General features: G+C 44.2%; 1 protein-coding gene across 3 annotated transcripts; it reads right to left on the reverse strand.

Moving 5' to 3' along the window:
* Positions 1-232: 232 nt before the first annotated feature.
* On the reverse strand, positions 233-14,834 carry CBLIF (cobalamin binding intrinsic factor). Of its 3 annotated transcripts, none has more exons than XM_045485354.1 (9): positions 14,715-14,834; positions 13,635-13,811; positions 12,463-12,576; positions 11,890-12,030; positions 9,909-10,090; positions 6,217-6,394; positions 4,655-4,856; positions 1,523-1,641; positions 233-386 (listed from the first exon to the last, which is right to left on the reverse strand). In XM_045485354.1, the coding sequence occupies exons 1-9, from the start codon at positions 14,791-14,793 to the stop codon at positions 325-327; spliced, it is 1,254 nt and encodes a 417-aa protein (XP_045341310.1). In that variant the 5' UTR covers positions 14,794-14,834; the 3' UTR covers positions 233-324. The 3 variants fall into 3 exon arrangements, with proteins under 3 accessions (XP_045341310.1, XP_045341311.1, XP_045341312.1); XM_045485355.1 differs by lacking the exon at positions 14,715-14,834 and adding an exon at positions 14,583-14,670; XM_045485356.1 differs by lacking the exon at positions 13,635-13,811.
* Between the last annotated feature and the right edge of the window lie 5,304 nt (positions 14,835-20,138).

Below are 20,138 nucleotides of genomic sequence, written 5' to 3' on the forward strand. Positions count from 1 at the left end.
TCAGAATGAACTCTAAAAATATCAACTGGGCTCTCTCTTCTCCCCTTACCCTAGGTTTAAATTATGACTGGCAGTCAGTGCCTTGAGAAGCTGGACGTTTTTTCACGGGTCACAGATGTTGAGACTCTGGGGAAGTTTGAATCATTTATTCTACACAATGTTTCCATGTTTTTTTTTTTTTTTTTTTTTTGTTTTTTTGTTTTTTTTTACCAGGAATATGGGAGCATTGTAGATTTCCACTTTTTGGCGTAGATTTGAAATGAAATGAACAAAAATTCCATCATCCTTTGAAGGTGTTTGAGAGAACCTGAAGCCACTTCGTCCTTAGTACTGTGTGAAATTGGCTGTGATGTGCTCATGGTTGAAGGGTATGTAGTCAGCAACGCCTAGAAACAATCAGAGAAGAACATGAGGTGACCGTGGGGCGTATAACCACACCCACCTCCCAGGGGATCGGCTCATTGTTGGAGGAGTAAAGTCATCACAGAGTGAAATGGGCAGCACCGTTGGTATGGAAGAGTATGGAACTGAGGTTTAGGGAGTCCTTGTTTCCAGGCTCAGAGTTGCCATGTGGAGTATGTCTTCGGAGAAGCCCCTTAAATTGTGAGTCTCCTTTTCCTCATGTATTAAATTGCATTCATAATATTTACCCTGAAGAAACATTTTCAGCACTAGGAATAATGACTGCCAGATGCCTAATACAGTACCTGACATGTAGTAAGTGTGCAGTAAATGGTGGTTACTATTAAACTTGCTTAGTTAAGCCAAATTTAGAGCATTCAAGGTAGAAAGATCTCATATTCATTTTTGAAGATTTTGCAGACAATAAGGAAGGGCAGTGTGTTGAGAATTCTTGTGTTTCAGGGCAGGAAAGTTAGATGATGGCGGTATTGATGGCTTCCAAGTTGCCAGGCATTGGAAAGAATGACAATTCCAGGCCGAAATCTTTTTGGATCTCAGAGGCTTTCTGTTTATCATTCTTTCCTCAGAGAAGAAAAGTAATTGGCAGACATAAGAATAAGCCTGATTTAATTTTTTTATGTTTATTTATTTTTGAGAGAGAGAGAGAGACAGAGAGACAGAGAGAGACAGAGTGCAAGCAGGGGAGGGGCAGAGAGAGAGGGAGACACAGAATCCGAAGCAGGCTCTGGGCTCTGAGCTGTCAGCACAGAGCCTGATGTGGGGCTTGAACCCATGAACCGTGAGATCATGACCTGAGCCAAAGTCAGACGTCCAACCGACTGAGACACCCAAGAGTCCTAAAAAAGCTATTTTAGAAAGCCAGCCACCTGTTCTATTATCTATCTATCCCATCATCTATCAATCATTCAATCAAATCACTGTATATATATTCATAATATACGTGTATGAATATATATGCATAGTCACTGTATGTGTGATTATCGTATATATACATATGATCTCAATTATTTGCCGATTGAACGAATGAATTAAAGAAGAGAATGAAAGAAAGTAGCCTTCAGACTATGGAAGAGATTCCCAGATTCCTTTCCTTTCTCACCTTCATCCAAAGGTGTTTTGCCACTAAGGAATTGCCAGTAGGTCCTATGATGAACATTTTCAGCAATATTATTGATGGAGGAGACAACAAGGCCCCAAGATGTCATTGTGGTTTCAAATCTGTAAGAATAAAATCATGTATGTGATTAATGTCTCATTTAGGAAAGGCAATAAGAGGTTAGGGTGAAGGGACAGAGACATTCTCTTTATTTTATTTTAGAGAGAGAGGGAGGGAGAGGGGAAGAGGGAATGAGAAACAGATAATCTTAAGCAGGCTTTATGCCCAGCATGGAGCCCAACACGGGGCTCGATCCCATGACACTGGGATTATGACCTGAGCTGAAATCAAGAGTTAGCCACTCAACAGGCTGAGCTACCCAGGCGCCCTGGGACAGAGGCATTCTAAATGCTTTATAGATCCGATAAAATCATGCTCAAAAGAGAAATTACAAATGACTAATGAATATGAAATTACTTCACTTAAAATGAAATGAAATTAGCCTGAAGGGAGTTTTTTTTTAACCTGTCAATAAGCAAATTAAAGAAAATGTAAATGCCCAAATATGGGTGAATAATTACTTGAATCGTGGGATGAATATTCAAGACTGAAGTTTTTTGCAGTTACAAAATTATATTTTTCAATAATTTTAAGTGACATTACAAATGCTCCTCCAATAATGTTAAGTGAAACTGTGGGACATAAATTGTACACGAAATAGCTATCCCATCTATGTGATGTTTATAATATGCATGGGAAGAAACCACCTACAAAATGATAAAAACATGTCCACAGTGATTATGTTGTGCATGTAGTGTAGATGTTCTGTTTTCTTCTTTATGCATCACCCCCCACCTGTCTACTGTAAGTATTTATGACATTCACAGTCAGAAAAAGAAAAATCAGGCAAAATTAAAGCTAAGCTCAGAGAAGTAGTAAGGTAGATTCAGAGGGTTGTTTGAAAGCTGAGTATTCTTGGAGTGCAACGTTGATCCCGACCTGGGTATAGAAGTCAGGGAAATTATGGAGCTGGGCTGTGGACAGCAGGCACGACTCCCCGAGCCCAATCCTGTGGGGTAGATTCCACATCCCACTCAGCTTCACTCCCTCAGACTTGGTCAGTTGTCCTCCTTGGCATGTCTCTGCAGGACTGGGGTCATGTCACCTTCCCTTTCAAAGATTCTCCTCTTTTCCTTTCCAGCACCTAGCATGTTCCCTCTGCTCCCTCTGCTATCTTAGTCTTCTCCATTTTTCTCTCCTGCTTCCTCTTTTTGCAAACTATAACCACCTCACAAGGCTTAATTTTCTCCTCTGGATTTATTTCTGTATTCTTCCCTTTATGACAGGGCAGTGGAAGACATATGAGCTTCACGGTCAAGTCTAGGTTCTGATCTCAACTCTATTAGCTACATGTCATGTGATCTTAGGATTGTTACTTAGCCTCTTTGGGCTTAAGCGGTGCTATGCGTATAATGGGCATGTAGACCTGTCTCATGTTCTTTTTATTTAAAAAAAACCTCGGGGCGCCTAGGTGGCGCAGTCGGTTAAGCGTCCGACTTCAGACAGGTCACGATCTCGCGGTCAGTGAGTTCGAGCCCCGCGTCGGGCTCTGGGCTGATGGCTCAGAGCCTGGAGCCTGTTTCCGATTCTGTGTCTCCCTCTCTCTCTGCCCCTCCCCTGTTCATGCTCTGTCTCTCTCTGTCCCAAAAATAAATAAACGTTGAAAAAAACAAAATAAATTAAAAAAAACCTTTTTTTTTAACGTTTATTTATTTTTGAGACAGAGAGAGACAGAGCATGAATGGGGGAGGGTCAGAGAGAGAGGGAGACCACGGAACCTGAAACAGGCTCTAGGCTCTGAACTGTCAGCACAGAGCCCAACGCGGGGCTCGAACTCACGGACCACAAGGTCATGACCTGAGCCGAAGTCAGATGCTTAACCGACTGAACCCCCCAGGCACCCCTTTTTATTTTTTTTAATAGGCTTTATGCCCAACATGGGGCTCCAACTCACGCCCCCAAGGAGCGTTGCATGCTTCTCCCTTCAAAAGCTCCCCAATGCTTCTGTTTTGAACACATACAATTAGACACGTCTAAAGGAATTAAGTCTTTTTCTCTGAAAGACATTCTTTCTTTCTGGTACTCCTATCAAAAGTTTGGAAGCTTCTCTCTCTCTTGCCCCTCGCATCCAGTTCTCACAGAGACCTGTGGAGTTTTCCTCGGTGTGAGTCTGTTTGTCCTACATGGAATCTTCATTACTTCATAGATTCATGACCATAGGCACACCCCAGATTTCCTCCTTGTCTCCCATTCACAAACCAACTAACATTTTACAACATGACTTTTCTTACTTAAAAACTTGCAATGCTTCTCCATAATGTGGAGTCCAATCTCCTGAGCCTGATTTTTCAGATTTTTTACATTACCCAGACTATCCTTCTGGATGTTACTTACTTAATTCAGTCCTGTATTCTCTTGTTTAGTCACGCTGGACTACTCGCTCCCGGAATTCCTTGCTTCTTCCTGCCTCCGATGCTTCTTCTTCTTCTTTTTTATCTATCTATCTATCTATCTATCTATCTATCTATCTATTTTGAGAGAGAAAGTGCAAGTGGGGAAAGAGCAGAGAGAGAGAGGTAGAGAGAGAGAATCCCAAGCAGGTTCTGCACACTCACCATGGAGGTGATGTGGGGCTCGAACCCACGAACTGTGGGATCATGACCTGAGCCCAGGTTGGACGTTTAACTGAGGACATTTAGCCACCCAAACACCCCTTGAATGCTTCTTTCTAGCCATTCCCTCTTCCTAGAATACCATCTACCCATATCTGCCCTACAGTACTTATCCTTCGAATGTGGTCCAAAGCCCCAAGCCTTTCTGGACTATTCTAATCCACAACAGACTCTCCCCTTTGAATTCCTGTTTGTAAACCTCTATCGTATGTTGACTTGGGTGATTTAATGTTTCCTGAGAGCCTTGCCTAGTTGGTAGTTTGCAGGCCTCTTGAGGGGTGATGGGATGAAGATGTGTTAAATTATCAGAAGGGAAAAAAGGTAAGAAAAGGCAGGAGAGAGAGAGAGAATGGGAATTCAGGCAAGTCCTGGGGGGAATGTGCGTGTCGCTTACAACACTCACTTGAACATGGAGCTTCTGCGCTGGGCTTCCTCTAGGACAACAAGTAGCACCGATCCAGCTTTCACACTGACATTGATGGTCTCATTGAAGTGCAGCTCCACCCCCCTCAGCTGGTTATTGATGGTGTATATGACGGTGATGTTGGATGCTGAGGTGGGAGCAGGGTTGGTTTGGCTGGGGAGGGTTGGTTGCCCTTCATGACCTGTGAAGAGCAAACAGGCCAAATTTGTTAAAGACTACGGGGTTTGTACTATTAGGTGCAAAATCTCTGTTGTTAGCGACTCATCCTAAAAGAAAAACAAACCAAAAAACAAACATTTCAAGGAATGGCAATGATATTGTGTCCTTGGTGGGTTGTTCTGAGGAACTGGTGTGGTCCATGGAGCTCTCATTTCCATTCTAGAGAGTTGTTTTTGGCTGAAGAGCTGACAGCTAGTTTTACAAGGAACATGAGTTTTGTTGAAGGAATTTCCACTGTGAATCTGGAGGCACTGGTAGTAAGTTTCAGGCCGTTTAACAAAACGCCTGGGCAACTGTAGTGTAGAATGGTAGGAAAGACTCCAAAGCCATCTTGTGAAGGTGGGGAGATCACTGGGAAGCAGTCTAAGGAGTTAGGTGAATGTGGCTGTGCTTGGGATCCGGTTGCTTGATCGCGGTCTCTATAGATTCTGTTCTGAGATAGACAAGGAGCTTAGTCATCTCTGCTTGTCTCGGGAAGTCCATGCAACATAAGATGAATAGTGCTTTATACTAGTAGTTGATAACAAAGAGGGGTTGGCACTATGTCTACCAAGGACTAGTTATCTCTGGAGTGATAAAATTTTTATGCAGGACTCCCACTTTCCTTGTGTACATTTCTGCAGTGTTTGAATTTTAAGTATCCTTGTATTATATTTTTAATTGTATAAAATAGAGATATTTCAAATCAGAGGGTAACGTGCCAGGTTTCCACCCCCATTCCTTTGGTGTGCCAGGAGCACCAAGGCTTCGTATTTAGATCTCCACGTCTGGGCTGAAATGCCAACTCTGTTCTTCTCATAAGTCTCTCAGACCAGATCAGTGATTGGCCATACCTCCTTTGCTTTTGCACTGTATGTGGCTTCTATTTCTATTTAATGCTTATTTCATTCTTCCAAATGTTGTGGTTTTTGTCTATGTATCTATCTCATGACCTTGTAAAGAGCAGATATCTGAAGATACCGTGTAATGTTTGAGGCATTCATCCCATGAATGAGTGAAGTTATATATCATCTGATTGTCAAGACCATGGACCTTCCCCCTTCACCATCATTTCACTTCACTATCATCTTCAGCATCATCTTCACCACCTCCTATAGTAGGTGCTCATTTAATGTGTACTGAGTGAAGTGGACATGGGGGCTGAACTCTGAGGGCAGGCTGGCGCGGCTGTGTGTTAAGACACGACACTTGGGAATTGGAAATCAGATGCGTCTCTGCCTACATAACAAGCCTATATGCCACTTGAAATTGATCCACATATTATTATGGACATAAGTTTCCACTTTATACCACAAGGAAAGGCAGATGTTTAGAGTTCTTACCAGGGATACATGACACATGGGGCACATCTAGGTATGTCTTGCCTTTCAGGGAAGGGAGGATTTGGGCAATGGACATGGGATTGTGGAATTTCCCCAGCTCAATCTCCTTAAGTATTGTGTCCATGGTCTTCTTGCAGTTCCACTTCTTGAGAGGGTGCTTAGGTGTCACGGAGAGAGCCTGGGGCAGGAGAGAGAGGGAGAGAGAGAGAGAGAGAGAAGGAGAGGGAGAGATTGGTTGATTAGGCATAGCTGAGAGTTGGCCTTTATAAGCTTTATAAGGGAAACACTTGATCACTAATCTTGGGGATCATCCAGAGTCCAAAATTGAGCTGCCCAAGGTTCAGGACGATGTCTCTTTTGTTCACTCTGTGTCCCCACCTCTTAGCTCAGTGTCTATCACATAGCAGTCACACAACAAATATTTGTGCAACAAACAGATTTGGGGAACACTATTAGGGCTGCTGCATTTATAGTATGTTTTATATAAAATAGTTCTTAAATGTAGAACAAGGTGAGAGCCGGGCAAAGCAAGCTCCAGGGGCAGCTAGTCTGGAACAGCCTGGCCAGCGAAACATAGGAGAACTCTTTTGTTTTGTGTTGTCCTGCACACCCTTTGGTGGACTCCTCCCACACTTTGTATTCACATCAGGACTGTCAGCCAGAGGCTCCACAACCCTGGCCACAGGGGTGGATTCATGGCCTGGGCTGGGCTAATCATAGCGTGCCATTCTTTTGGTGACAGTGATTGGTGGGCATACACACTAGACAGAGTGTGTCTTCCCTGATATACAGACACTCAGAGAGAGAAGCATTTCTTTCTTTCCTGCTGGGGGTATTCAGCTGGGACCATGTAAGTAAGCAGTGGGCTGCTGGTGACCATCTTCCTCAGCCACTTTGAAGAAACCATGGAGTAGGAGACAATGAAGAAAACCAGGGCTGAGCGATGAAAAAAGAGTGGTCCCTGAAACCATGATTTGAGTCCTTTCTTCTGGCTGCTCCTGAAATTAATCCAGCTCTGGACCCTCTAGTCTGTATGAAATAGGAAATGCCCATTTTTTTTCTTAAGTTATTTGGGTTTCTGTTACTTACAAAAATGATTCTTGCTAAATACACCAAGCAGTTCATTCTACTTTGCTGCGTTTTAGATCTCATTGGGTCAAATAGAAATCATAATTTCTTCCTACCTTTGGAGGTTCATTTGAGGTTCAGATGGGATGATAAGCGAGAGCATTTTGTGACGTATGTTATATAAGCTGTCATTACCATCTCCCTCACTTTAGGGTTGTGCTGACCATGACCATCAGAGTATGTCAATGGTCTGAGATTGCTGGTTGACTGATTCACCTGAATCTTAAAATGGGAAATGAGCGAAGGGGGAGGAGAGTCAGAACTGGCTTTGTAAGCCAAAGGCAGTTGATGAACAACCAGACAGTTTGGATAGGCATGACTATCACTGTAAACTTTGGCAACCATGAGTTGTGGCCCTTGTGAGAGGCCACTTTACAGGGAAATTTGGTTTAAAGGGCATCAGGTAGGTAGGTACTCCTCAGCAGCCATATCTTGTTCACTTGCTGTATTCAATTCTCAAATCCCAAAAGTAAGATGTAGCTCTTTGGGATAAAACATTACCAATGCCAACACTCTAGAGAGAAAGGACACATTATGCTGTGAGAAGCCATTGAGAACTTTGCATGAAGATGTTTATCAGGTCCCTTTCCAAGTTAAATCCCTATCAGAGGAATTTTGAAACCTTTGGAATAGTGATGGAAACAAGAGAAGAAACTCTGGAACAGAGGAAGTGTCATATGAATGCCTAGGGAAGCCATGTGGGTGGCCCAGACCACTTGAAGGGCCCTGGCGTCCTGGAAGGTGAAGAATGAAGGCTGAAAAGGGAGAGACCGTGAACAGTTATTGAGCACCGCCTTGTGCTTGTGATTTGTAAAAACTATCCTTGCATCCATGTTCTGATTGGGAAAGTGAAATTCAGAGAAATTCAGTATTTGCCCACAAGGGTGGCAGATCTGGGCTTCAAACTCAAGTTGTTACATGTCCAGAGCCCTCTGGTTTTTGACACCAGAACATTTTTAATTAGAAAAAAGTTACGCATTAGATATCTGGCGATTCTAGACTACAGGCTGCTTGAGTAAACTCTAGATGTGTGCCTTAACTCAAGTAGGGAGAGGATATGTCTCCTAACTGATTAGAAATCCACGTGGCCTGTGATATCTGGATAAGAATGAGGTTTTGTCTTTTCATAGGAAAAGCTTTAATTCTCAGGCACAGCTTATCAGAGTGTACCCTGCAGGTGATAAAAATCCCAAACAGAATTCACAAGCCAAACTAACAAGAGCAAACCTTTCTCTGTCTGGCACTAAGGTGAAGCAAGTTTATTTTGAGTGAATCATAGATAAAACCCATCTTATATCCCTTCCAGACTGCCTGTGATACTCCACACAGCTTTCTAGACCTGAGCCCCAGAGCTGGTCTCATATGATTCAGCCATGGTAACAAACAGTCTTTTGTTCCATGGCAAAATTTCATTCACCATGACATGATACGGAAGCTGACTTTGTTCTCATTAATTGCTCCTAAACATGGCACATGGAGTGGGGACTTGGTGTTTACTCTTATGTTTAACATAAACTGATTTCTAGTCTGTTCATGCCCTTCGGTAATTTCTAATGTGTGGAATCAGGGCCATGTACTCCTCCCCATGTACAGATTTCTTCCTACCACTGTAGTGTATTAGGTTCAGGGCTGGCATTGTGATTCCATGGTTCTCTGTTTCCTGGGCTTTCTGAATGGAGAAGGTCATGATGTCGTTTTCCAATTAATTACACTAGGCATTTTGAGACTTTGGAGCACAGACTTCTCAGTTGGGGCTAGAGGATTTGGCCATAGGTGACCATTTAATTTATGATTCTAGTTGGTTATGTCTCCCCACTATCTTTAGTATGTCTTCCGTGGGAGGACACTGCTCTGGTCAACCCTAATCAGTGGAAGGGGGTTGCATTTGGAGATGCATCAAGCAACATCTCATAGAATCCAAGCCTGGGGATCTGGGTTCCCAGGGAAGCATAGCATTGGGTATGTATTTGGGTACCAGACACACTTGGCTCTGCCATTTAGAGTACTGTGTGAGGTTGAAATGAGATCGAGACTATAAAAGAGCTTGACAAAGATTAAACATCCAATCAGCTTTAGGTTATTTTCATTAATCACTTTGAATACAAGCCCACATTTTTTTGGATCACGGTAAAGGGCTAAAAAAAAAAGAACACTTGACTGGCAAGATGGAATCAGAAAATTCAGTTTTTTTTAGGACTTGTTTTAATATCCTTATATTTTTTATACATCAAATTTTCATCAGTCTGTAAATATTATGAACAAACCGATCATTATCAGTAATAAACTGATATGTTTCTTGGATTGACTTGTATTTTTTTCCCCAAGAATGAGAAAAGAATTCACGTAGTTTTATTTTCACACTTTGCCCATGAAGTAGGGAAGAAATAAGACTCAACCTACATTTTACCAGTAGAGAGACTAAGACATAAGCACCACAAGGTATCTACCTCAGGTTAAACTAGCTGGTCTTTCCCAGAGATGTTAGAAGCCTGGTCTCTTGATCCTACAACCCAGCCTTACCGTATTGGCATGGACCCAACAGAGAGCGTTGGTGATGTGTTTACCTGCATGGCAAGGCCAGTACTGTAGATGTCTCCAATGATGCCATTGTCTTTGATCCTCATGCTAATATTCTCCACGACGTCCTCTAGTACCTGACCAAACAGACTTCTGTAACCTTCCTCTGAACCTACTGGGATCTTGTTGTACATACAAGTCAGAGCCAAGGTCACCATTGCTCCCGTGTCTGTGAATCACAGTGGGGATAAGGCAACCGTCACCGCAACAATATGAACAAGCAACATTTACTGTGTGCTTATTGTGTTCCAGCTACGTTATCTCCTTTATTCTTCAGGACAACCTGTGAAGTAGGACCTATAATCGTCTCCATTTAAGGGATGAGGAAATGGAGGCTCAGAGAGGCCAAATAATGGCCCAAGGCCACACAGCTAGTAAGTAGCAGGGCCAGGATCTGAACCCAGATCTATGTGACTCCACAGCTCATGCTTTTAATTAATGTAGACTGGCGCTTGATTCAATCCCATTTCTCTTGTGCTAGTGTTTATCTTTAAAAATGTCACCAATGCTTGAAGGCCGAGCCATCGCCACCTCTCATTGAAGCCTTCCCTTGGGCAGCCCTGTGCCACAGGTGTGGTCTCTTTCCTGACCTTTTTTATTTTTTAGCATGTGTTGTTTGGACCTGTTTTGCAATGTCAGCACTCGATGCTGTTTTGTTGTTACCATGCTCTGTGAGCTTCTGGGTGGCCCCCCCCCCATGGCACCCAGCACAGGGGCATTTCCATGATTTGCATGGGAAAATGTACATGGACTGAATGAGCAAGCGCTGGCAGGACAAGACCGGAACACATGCAAGACTTGCCAGATGACATCTTTTCTTTGACTGATCTTCCCCTCCCTACTGGGATCTCCACCTGAAATTTGCATAAACTCATTAAGGAAGACAGTGTTGTTGAAACCAGTGTTGGCAAAGAAGTCCAAATTTCCCAAACTGACAGAGACACCCCAGCAATGCATGAGGTCCCAGATGGAACACGGAGACCCGTCTGCTCTTGACCCCCAGGGACGTACCAGAGCCTTTGTTTCTTGGTCTGAAAGCCTGCAATGAGAGCGTTTGCTTGAGACAAGAGAGGTTGTTGAGGAAGCATGGGTAATGGGGTGTTAACCTGAGATACACTCTTGCTTGGAGAGTGGCAGAGGAGAAAATGTGACCGTGAACGAGGGGCATACAGCAGTGTCCTCACAGACGGCATTATTCAGAGTAGGCACCATCATCTGCAGGAGGGGAGGGTGGACAGAGAAGGACCTGGTGCCATAGAGGGGAGAAGCTTCCATTCACAAGCAGCCATAAGGTTGCAGAAAGAAGGAATACAATGGTTCCAGTATATCCTTGAAGCGGAGGAGCATCAGTATCTGTTTATGTATTTTAAATGTTTTTTGTTTATTTATTTATTTTGAGACAGACAGAGAGACAGACAGAGAGGCAGAGAGAGATTGAACTCACAAACTGTGAGATTGTGACCTGAGCTGAAAACAAGAGTTGCGTGCCTAACCGACTGAGCCACCCAGGTGCCCCCAGACAGTATCTGTTCAATAGAAAGAGAATATTTGAATGTTATAAGGAGAAACATTGAGAAGAACAGAGTGTGGAATCACCACTAATGACACAAGAGAAGGTTCAGCGTATGGCTGAGTCTAGACATTGGTTTAATAATTCAAGAATTTGCCTGGAAATAACTCCTGACTTGGGTGAGTGACATGCTTATTGTTTCCAGTGAAGATTCTGTCATTGTCAAGACATTTTAAGTACCGTCCTGGTTTCTTTGTCTTACTATTTCCCTTTCATTTATTCCTTAATTCACATGTCCAACAAATATTTGTGAAGTACCTCCCATCTGTAGACATTTTCATGATCCTGAGCTCTTCCTCCATGGAGAACTCCCCCTCCCACTGTCCCCTCCGGCCCCCCATTCAGTGCCCGTGATGTTCCCTGCTCAGGGCAGTGCCTGGCAGTGGTGACCGACTCACCCGTGTTGAAGGGGGAGGAATTGGCCAGCAGGATCTTGGCAAAGCGGACTGCTATGGGTAAGGTTGTCTCAGGGTTCTTCTGGCACAGCGCCAGGACTGCCAGACTGGGCCCGTAGAAGGTTGAAGACTGAGCATTGGGGCCTGGGAAGGGGACAGAGGGCCTCCGTAAGATTAACATCCTCCAGAATGAGGACGTTCATGAAAAAGGGAAAAGCCAAACCTTTTAAATAGAAATGTTTAGAAAACCTGTCCAAAAAGAAAACCTCCATTTTAGCAAAAGGTAACTTCAACACTTCTCAGAATAAGAGTGTCACCCGGCATGAGAAGAGAATAAAAGGGACGAGGCTGTCTTCAGGTGATGGCATAAGTCTGTGTCCCTGGGGACAGTGGTCTTCTCTAGTTCACTTGGAATCGAAGTGAATATCTCGCAGTGGGATGATCTCAGGGATCCTAAGCAAAGGCAGCTGTGTTTCTTCCCTCACTTTCCATTCCCCCATCTCTTTCGTTCTAGGCTTAAAATTCTCAGGAAAGATCATTTGCCTCACTCTCCCCTCCCTTCTGATGAACTCTTACTTGAAGGAGCCCAGTTTTCCATTTGTCTGTGTAGAATCGAAACTTTATTCCCAGGGTCTCGGCAGGAGGAGGTGAGGGCCATGACAGTAAGGGCGAGCTGGCCAATGGTCAGGTCTGTGGAGGAGAGAACAAAAGGGTTACAAAGGTATTGTCAGGGAAGAGTGTGCCTGGCACCAGGGCTGAACTCTCTGCTTTTTGTCCAGATCATTGAATTTTTAATAGTGTGATTAGATAGGTTTTTTTTTTTTTTTTAAAGATTTTATTTTTAAGTAATCTCTTTACCCAACATGGGTTACACACTCACAACCCTGAGATCTAAGAGTGCTTTTCTGACTGAGTCAGCCAGGCACCACCTAGATAATTTTTTGATCTCTCCTTTTTAAGGAAAGAAGTGTGGACAAATTCTCAAGGAATGTTTACTCTGGTGACCACTCCGTGACTTGACAACTTCATCGAGAATCTCTGGTGTCTGTTTAGAAAAGCAGCAAGAACACCCATACAAATTCATACCTGAAAATAACTTTAACTTTATTGTCTCACTTGATTGTCAGGGCTACTCCTGGGAGGTAGGCAGTACAGAGATCTGATTATTTCTATCATTCTTATTATGACTGTTAGTGTCCTTGTTATTAGAATCGTCTACATTTTGCAGATGCGTAAGTGAGGTTGGTCAGGATTCGTGACCTGTTCAAGGTCACTGAGTTACTTTTATTTTTTAAAGTAGGCTCCACGCCCAGTGTGGAGCCTAAGGCAGGGTTGAACTCAGGACCCTGAGATCAAGACCCGAGATGAGATCAAGAGTTGGATGCCCAACTGACTGAGCCACCCAGGTGCCCCAAGGTCATGGAGTTAATACGTGGTATAGAGCCAGAACTGGAGGGCTGCTCTTTTTACATCTGATCTAGAGCTGTTTCATTGTTGCTGCCCTCTTCTGCGAATGCTCTGACTTCACATGCATTTCTTTCCAGGTTTGTAGGGAAAGGTATTTGGGTGATTCAGGTGCAATCGCAGGTGGCATGGGAGTAAGGGGTGTGTGGAGTTAGGACCTGGGGCTGGAGAGTCAGGGAGAGGATTCAGGTATAATCTCAGGTGGCATGGGAATAGGGGGTGTGTGGAGTTAGGACCTGGGGCTGGAGAGTCAGGGAGAGTTCAGAGGGGCTCTGACTTCTCACCGGCTATGTCACTGGCCATGAGCTTGTAAGTCAGGAGCTTCTGGGCCTCCACATTGTAGGCTCCGGCTAGATTCATGGCGATCAGGATGCTGGGATTTGGGAAGGCTGAGCTGGTCACAGAGTTCTCCATGAGCACTTGTATGCCATTAACCAAGGGCTGCTGTGCTGGGGGGACAGCTGAAAAGAGAAGGGCATTAACTAACCCCCTACCCTGTCTCTCATCTCAGACACGTGTTTCCTGTGAGTCAATCGGAAGACAGGATTAGCATTGGTTCCTTCCAGGATGCTCCCGTGTAGGGATGATTATTAAAGAAAAAGGAGAAAACCTTGAGATTTTCCTCTGAGGCCAATTAAACCAAACATCTTCTCAACCCTTATCTTTAAGAAAGTGATTTCTCACTTAGTGACTTCAAGCAATATGATTCATGGGCAGTTCATATTATTTCCAGCACATCCCTCAAAATCATGTTTTCCTTGCATTTTTTTCCTCAGTCTGACATGAAAAATATGGAAGACTTGGGATACGACCAGTCCTCAGCGAGTACCCATATCCCCACTAGCAGTGGCACGAGGTCAGAACAGCTCTGAGCCTCTCTGTCTGTGCCACCAGCCATCATTCCTGCACCAGGATTTCAATCTCTCTTAATGTGAAATGCATAGCCTTCGGGGCACCTGGTTGGCTCAGTCGGTTAAGCATCTGGCTCTTGATTTCAGCTCAGGTCATGATCTCACGGTTCATGAGATTGAGCCCCGAGACCTGCTCCATGCTGAGGGTGCAGCCAGCTAGGGATTCTTTCTCTCCTGCTCTTTCTGCCCCTTCCCCACTTGTTCTCTCTCTCTCTCTCAAAAATAAACAAATAAACTAAAAAAAAAATGCATAGACTTCCTTCTGGAAGAACTTACACTATGCAGCTAGGAAAGATGAACCAAGCACTCTCCCTGACTCACCCACTTGGAACTCCTACAGTGGTTGCTGTTTCCAATCACTTTCTCCTCAGCCGACCTCAGCGTGTGAGGTTTGCCCCTGTCCCTGGGGTCACGGCTTCCCTGACTTCTCTCTGGAGGAAACACTGTACTCACAACATGAGCCCTGGGTTTGGGTGCTGGTGCCAGCCACAGCCCAGAGAAGGTTCAGGAGGTAGAGGATGTACCAGGCCATCCCACTCTCTTCTTGTCCTGTCTATGGGTCCCGGGCCCAAATCCTAGTGTTTGAAAGTGGAGCGTTTCTCTCGTTTCCCTTATATATGCTTCTCTTTGTAAACCAGTCGGCCCTCCCCTCCCTCCCAGCCACTCCTAACCACTTTTGCTGACCTGTCTCTCCCTGAGGGAACTAATTTCCATACGCTTATCTAACTAGTCTAGACCCTGCAAGGTGTGTGAAGGTGACTTCTAGCTGGCACTGCCAGTATGAGACACTTGGGGCTGGGGGTGCAGTGAAGGCAGTGATGTCGAAGTGCCCTTTCCCACGATCCTGGGCCATTAGATCAGGAGCTTGGCTGGTGAGTGAGCGAGTATAAACGGGCCTTTCTCCTGGGCCTTCAGACACCTGCTCAGACCACCTCCTGGCTGGCTTTTTTTTTTTTTTTTTTTTTTTTTAATGTTTATTTTAGAGAGAGAGAGAGAAAAAGAGCGAGCAGGGGAGGGGCAGAAGGAGAGGGGGACAGAGGATCTGAAGCAGGCTCCACACCGACACAGCGCGTCCAATGCAGGGTTTGAACTCATGAACTATGAAATCATGACCTGAGCCGAAGTGGGCTCAACCTACTGAGCCACCCAGGCACCCCTGTGGCTGTTCATCAGCAACCACTTCCCCGAGGGCCAGGCAGTTCCTAAGGCACTGCCTTACTTATGGTTCAAGGCGCATGCTTTACAACATACCCTTTCATGCAGTCGGGGGAGGGTCTGCTAGGTGGAGGCGGGTTTTGTGTGGTTAATAAGTCACTGTGACCTGGGTCCCAGCCTTGGCTCTTGGAGGCTGTTTGACTTCAGGCAAGCAATGGACCTGAGTTTCCCAGAAATTGTTTTATTTGATTTCTTTTTCCTTATCTGGGGACAAAGCAGTTTCAAACACCCAAGGCTTTCAGGTATTATTTTTTAAAGTAAGAATTAGAAAGTTGGTGGGGGGGGGGGCGGGGGGCGCTCCTGGGTGGCTTAGTCAGTTAAGCGTCTAACTTTTGATTTCAGCTCAGGTCATGATATCATGGTTCGTGAGTTCGAGCCCCACATCGGGCTCAGTGCTGACGTTGCGGGGCCTGCTTGGGATTCTCTCTCTGCTCCTCCCCCGCTCATGCTTGTGCTCTCTCTCTTTCAAAAATAAATAAATAAACTTAAAAAAATACTTAGACAATGTGGGATCAATGAGGTATAAATATGAAGTATTAGTGTACTATAAGTATTAGTATATATATATTAGTATATATATAATTAGTATATATATTATTCTGATATATAAGTATCAGAAATACAGCTATATTAAAGCAATACCTCCCTATAACATACAACAGAAATAATATCTTGAGATTACAAAGGAGGGGGATAATTTTTTTTGTAACTACTAGATTTTAGGTGGCTTTTTTTTAGGGGGACGTTCCTCAGTGGCTCCCATCTTGGAATAAAATTCAAAATCCTCTTAATGACCTACAAGGCCCTGTAAGATCTGGCTCCTGGTTGCCTGTTGGGCCTCACCTCCAACTGCTTTCTTCCCTTGCTCCCTCTGCTCCAGCCGCACTGAACCCCTTGTTCCCTGAATCCATCACCCACCTTGGCACTTGCTGTCTCCATTGTCAAGGACGCTCCTCCTCCAAATATTCTCATGGTGGCTCCCACACGTCCTTCACGTCTTTGCTCAAAGGCCAGCTTTCACCCAGACCTTCTGTCTCATGTATGAGACAGCCTCACCCCCAAAGACACCCACTGTGCCCCTGACTCCTCACCCTCTGTCACACTATGCATGTGGTTCGTTTCCTGTCTCCTTTTCCACTAGACGTTTGCTCTCAGGCAAAAGGGTCTTTGTCTCCTTTTCACTGTTTTATCTCCAGCCCTTGAGTTCCTACCTGGTTCACAGTAGGAACAGAATGAAGACTTCCTGGATGAGCAAATTCACGAACAGATATAAGACCTGGGTTGCAAAGCATTGGTTTTCATTCTTGGCTAGTGTTGGCGGTTTTGTGATGAGAGCACAGGACACGTATTGGGGTGCATCAGACAGCTTCTAACATGGCCCCTCGTGCCCACCTCCCGGTTCACGCCCTTGTGATATCCCCTTCCCCAGAGTGTGGGCTGGCCTCACCTCGAATGAATACAATACAGCAAAAGTGATAAGATGAGGTGGCAAAAGACTGTCTTCCCTCTTGCTTTTGCCGTCTCTCTCTGGCTCGTCTTGCTCCTTGCTCCGAGAAAGCCGGCTGCCACGTTATGAGCTGTCTGATTGGGAAGCCCTTATGGCAAAGAACCGGGGCAGCCTCCAGTCAACAGCCAGGGCGGGCAGAATCCGGTCAACAGCCGTGTGAATAAACTTGAAAGCAGATCCTTCCCCAGTTGAGTTTGAAGACAGTGCCTCAGCCAACATTTGGATTGTGGCCTTGTTGAGAGACCTTGAGCTGTGGGAACCGTGAAAGAATAAATCTTGTTATAAGCCATTAAGTTTTAGGGTGATTTGTATGATTAACTAAGACATGGTGTGTGGTGGGAGATGAGGCCAGAAAGACAGTGTGAGTCTGCACAGTGGAAGCCTTTGCATGCCATGTGAAGGAATGGTAGGCACAATAATGCCCGCCACCCCCTAAGATGTCTGCATGCTAATCCCACGTGTTAGGTCACGTGGCAAGGGGGAGTTTAGGTTGCTCATGAGCTGACTTTAACATAGAAGATTATTTTGGATTACTGGGGGGCCCCCACTGTAATCAGAGGTCCTTACAAGTGGAAGAGGACGGTGGGAGGGGGTGAAAGTCAGAGAAGGGGATGTGGTGATGGAAACAGAGGTCAGAGTGATACAGTTGCTGGCTTTGAAGGTGGAGGAACGCTGCCTCCTCCAGAAGCTGGAAAAGGTGAGGAAATGGATTCTCCCCTAGAACCTCTGGAAGGAACTCAGCCCTTTCAGCACCTTGATTTTATCCCAGTGAGATCCATTTCTGGCTTCTGACCTCCAGGGCTATACGGTGATGTATTTGTTGTCAGCTAAATTCGTGGTTATTTGTTAACAACAGCAAGAAGAATCTAATACAGGATTAGGGACCCAGAATGGCACTGATCTTGGGTTCCGGAGGCTGCTCATGACCATCCTGAGATGAGCCACACCCTGTGGTATGTGTCTTGAAACATATACTTCCTTATAAATTGCCAGCCATGGCTGCTGCAAGACTGATTATGATACAATTGTCTCACTTAGCAAATAACTTCCAGCACAGGAACCACACAGGCCATACATTTCTTAACTCATATATTTTGACAGTCCTTGGGTAACCATTGACTGAACTTCTTTATTCATTTATTTGCCTGTTTTATCCTGTGTCTGGTTTTCTGGTATCCAAGTACCCAGACTCTCTCTGCACATACGAAAGGTTTATTTGTATTGATTATTCTGTGGCAGCAGATGGAAGTCTTTACCCTCAGACTCAGTCTCGGTTCTGTCATAGTCCCAAGCCTTGGGAGCTTCTCATAAAGCATGTGTGGCCAGAGCTAGGATTCTCTGGGCAATGTCAGTAGAACGCCAAGGGAATGTTACTCCATTAACTTCCATGTCTGTTCCTGAGACTAAAGGCATTCCTATCAGATAGCAATGTTACTGTATTCTGCTATGGGACCACTGAGTAGCAGAAACTCAGCTCTGTCTGTTAATAATGGAGGCCGCAGCACTACAGGGAAGTGTTAGAAACACAGTGACATAAAATGCAATTTCGTATTTGATCCAATGAGAGGAATGAACTGAGAATTGCAAAAGAAATGCTTTTTCGTGCTGTGATTGGATGTTATTTCATTTCATGTCAGCGTGCCTATTAGAATAGCCTTATTATCTATTTGGGTGAATGAGTCTAATACAAATTGTGTGCTTTACTGGGGTTGACTGGTTATTATTGAAAGTGAGCCATATTTCACATGGCTTGGAGAGTCTACAAACAGGTCTGACAGCTGCCTCCCTGTGCAAACAGCACCACGGAGGCCCTCTGTCTCTGACTTAGCTCCAGGATGAGATGCAGACCCAAGGGGGATAGAATCCATTGCTGTCTAGTTATGAGGGCATCTGTCACATCCAGTTAATGAAGAACAGGGTGGCGTTGACCCTGAGGATCAAGGATCAGTACCAGAAAGCAATGGCCAAACCCTAACTATAAAGCAGGGTTGCTGGTGGAGAAGAGGAAGCTAAGGGTATCATGAAGAAAACATTCAATTCATCTGAGGGAGACATGGATAGAAATAACTTAACTAACTCTACCTGAAGGCATCTTCCTTTTGGGGGTTGCTTTCAATTTTTTTTTTAATTTTATATTTATTTATTTATTTAGAGAGAAATAGAATGCAAGCAGGGGAGGGGCAGAGGGGGAGAGAGAGAGAGAGATTGAGAGAGAGAGAGAAAATGAATCCCAATCAGGCTCCATGACCAGCACAGAGCCTGACAGGGGGGCTCAGTCTAACAACCATGAGAACATGACCTGAGCCAAAATCAAGAGTCAGACGTTCAACCAACTGAGCCACCCAGGCACCCTTTGGGGTTGCTTTGTTGTTGTTGTTGTTGTTATTATTATTATTATTAAATTTTTTAATTTTTATTTAATTTATTTTTTAAGTTTACATCCAAGTTAGTTAGCATATAGTGCAACAATGATTTCAGGAGTAGATTCCTTAATGCCCCTTACCCCTTTAGCCCATCCCCCCTCCCACAACCCCTCCAACAACCCTCTGTTTGTTCTCCATATTTAAGAGTCTCTTATGTTTTTGTCCCCCTCCCTGTTTTTATATTATTTTTACTTCCCTCCCTTATGTTCATCTGTTTTGTCTCTTATAGTCCTCATATGAGTGAAGTTATAGGATATTTGTCTTTCTCTGCCTGACTGATTTCTCTTAGCATAGTACCCTCTAGTTCCATCCACTAGTAGCAAATGGCAAGACTTCATTCTTTTTGATTGCTGAGTAATACTCCACTGTGTGTGTGTGTGTGTGTGTGTGTGTGTGTGTGTGTATATATATATATATATATATATATATATATATATATATATAGGGGTTGCTTTAAATGGGTTATTTTATGCTTTATCTGGAGAACTATTTGCCCTTTGGCATCTTAAAGGCTTGTCTTGCTCCTGACTGTATGTGCATATAGCTCAAGCATTCAGTTATAAAGTACAACTCAGTTCATGCTTCTGAGATGTGATTTAATATATATTTTTCAAATGTGCATTCTGCTGAAATGGACACTAAAGGTGATTTTTTTCTGCACATGTATTTTGATGATATGAATATCAGGATGATTTTTATGGGGAAGTAAAAGATAAATAAATGTGGGAGAAG

Source organism: Leopardus geoffroyi, chromosome D1 (genome assembly GCF_018350155.1).
Source record: "Leopardus geoffroyi isolate Oge1 chromosome D1, O.geoffroyi_Oge1_pat1.0, whole genome shotgun sequence".
Taxonomy (NCBI): domain Eukaryota; kingdom Metazoa; phylum Chordata; class Mammalia; order Carnivora; family Felidae; genus Leopardus; species Leopardus geoffroyi.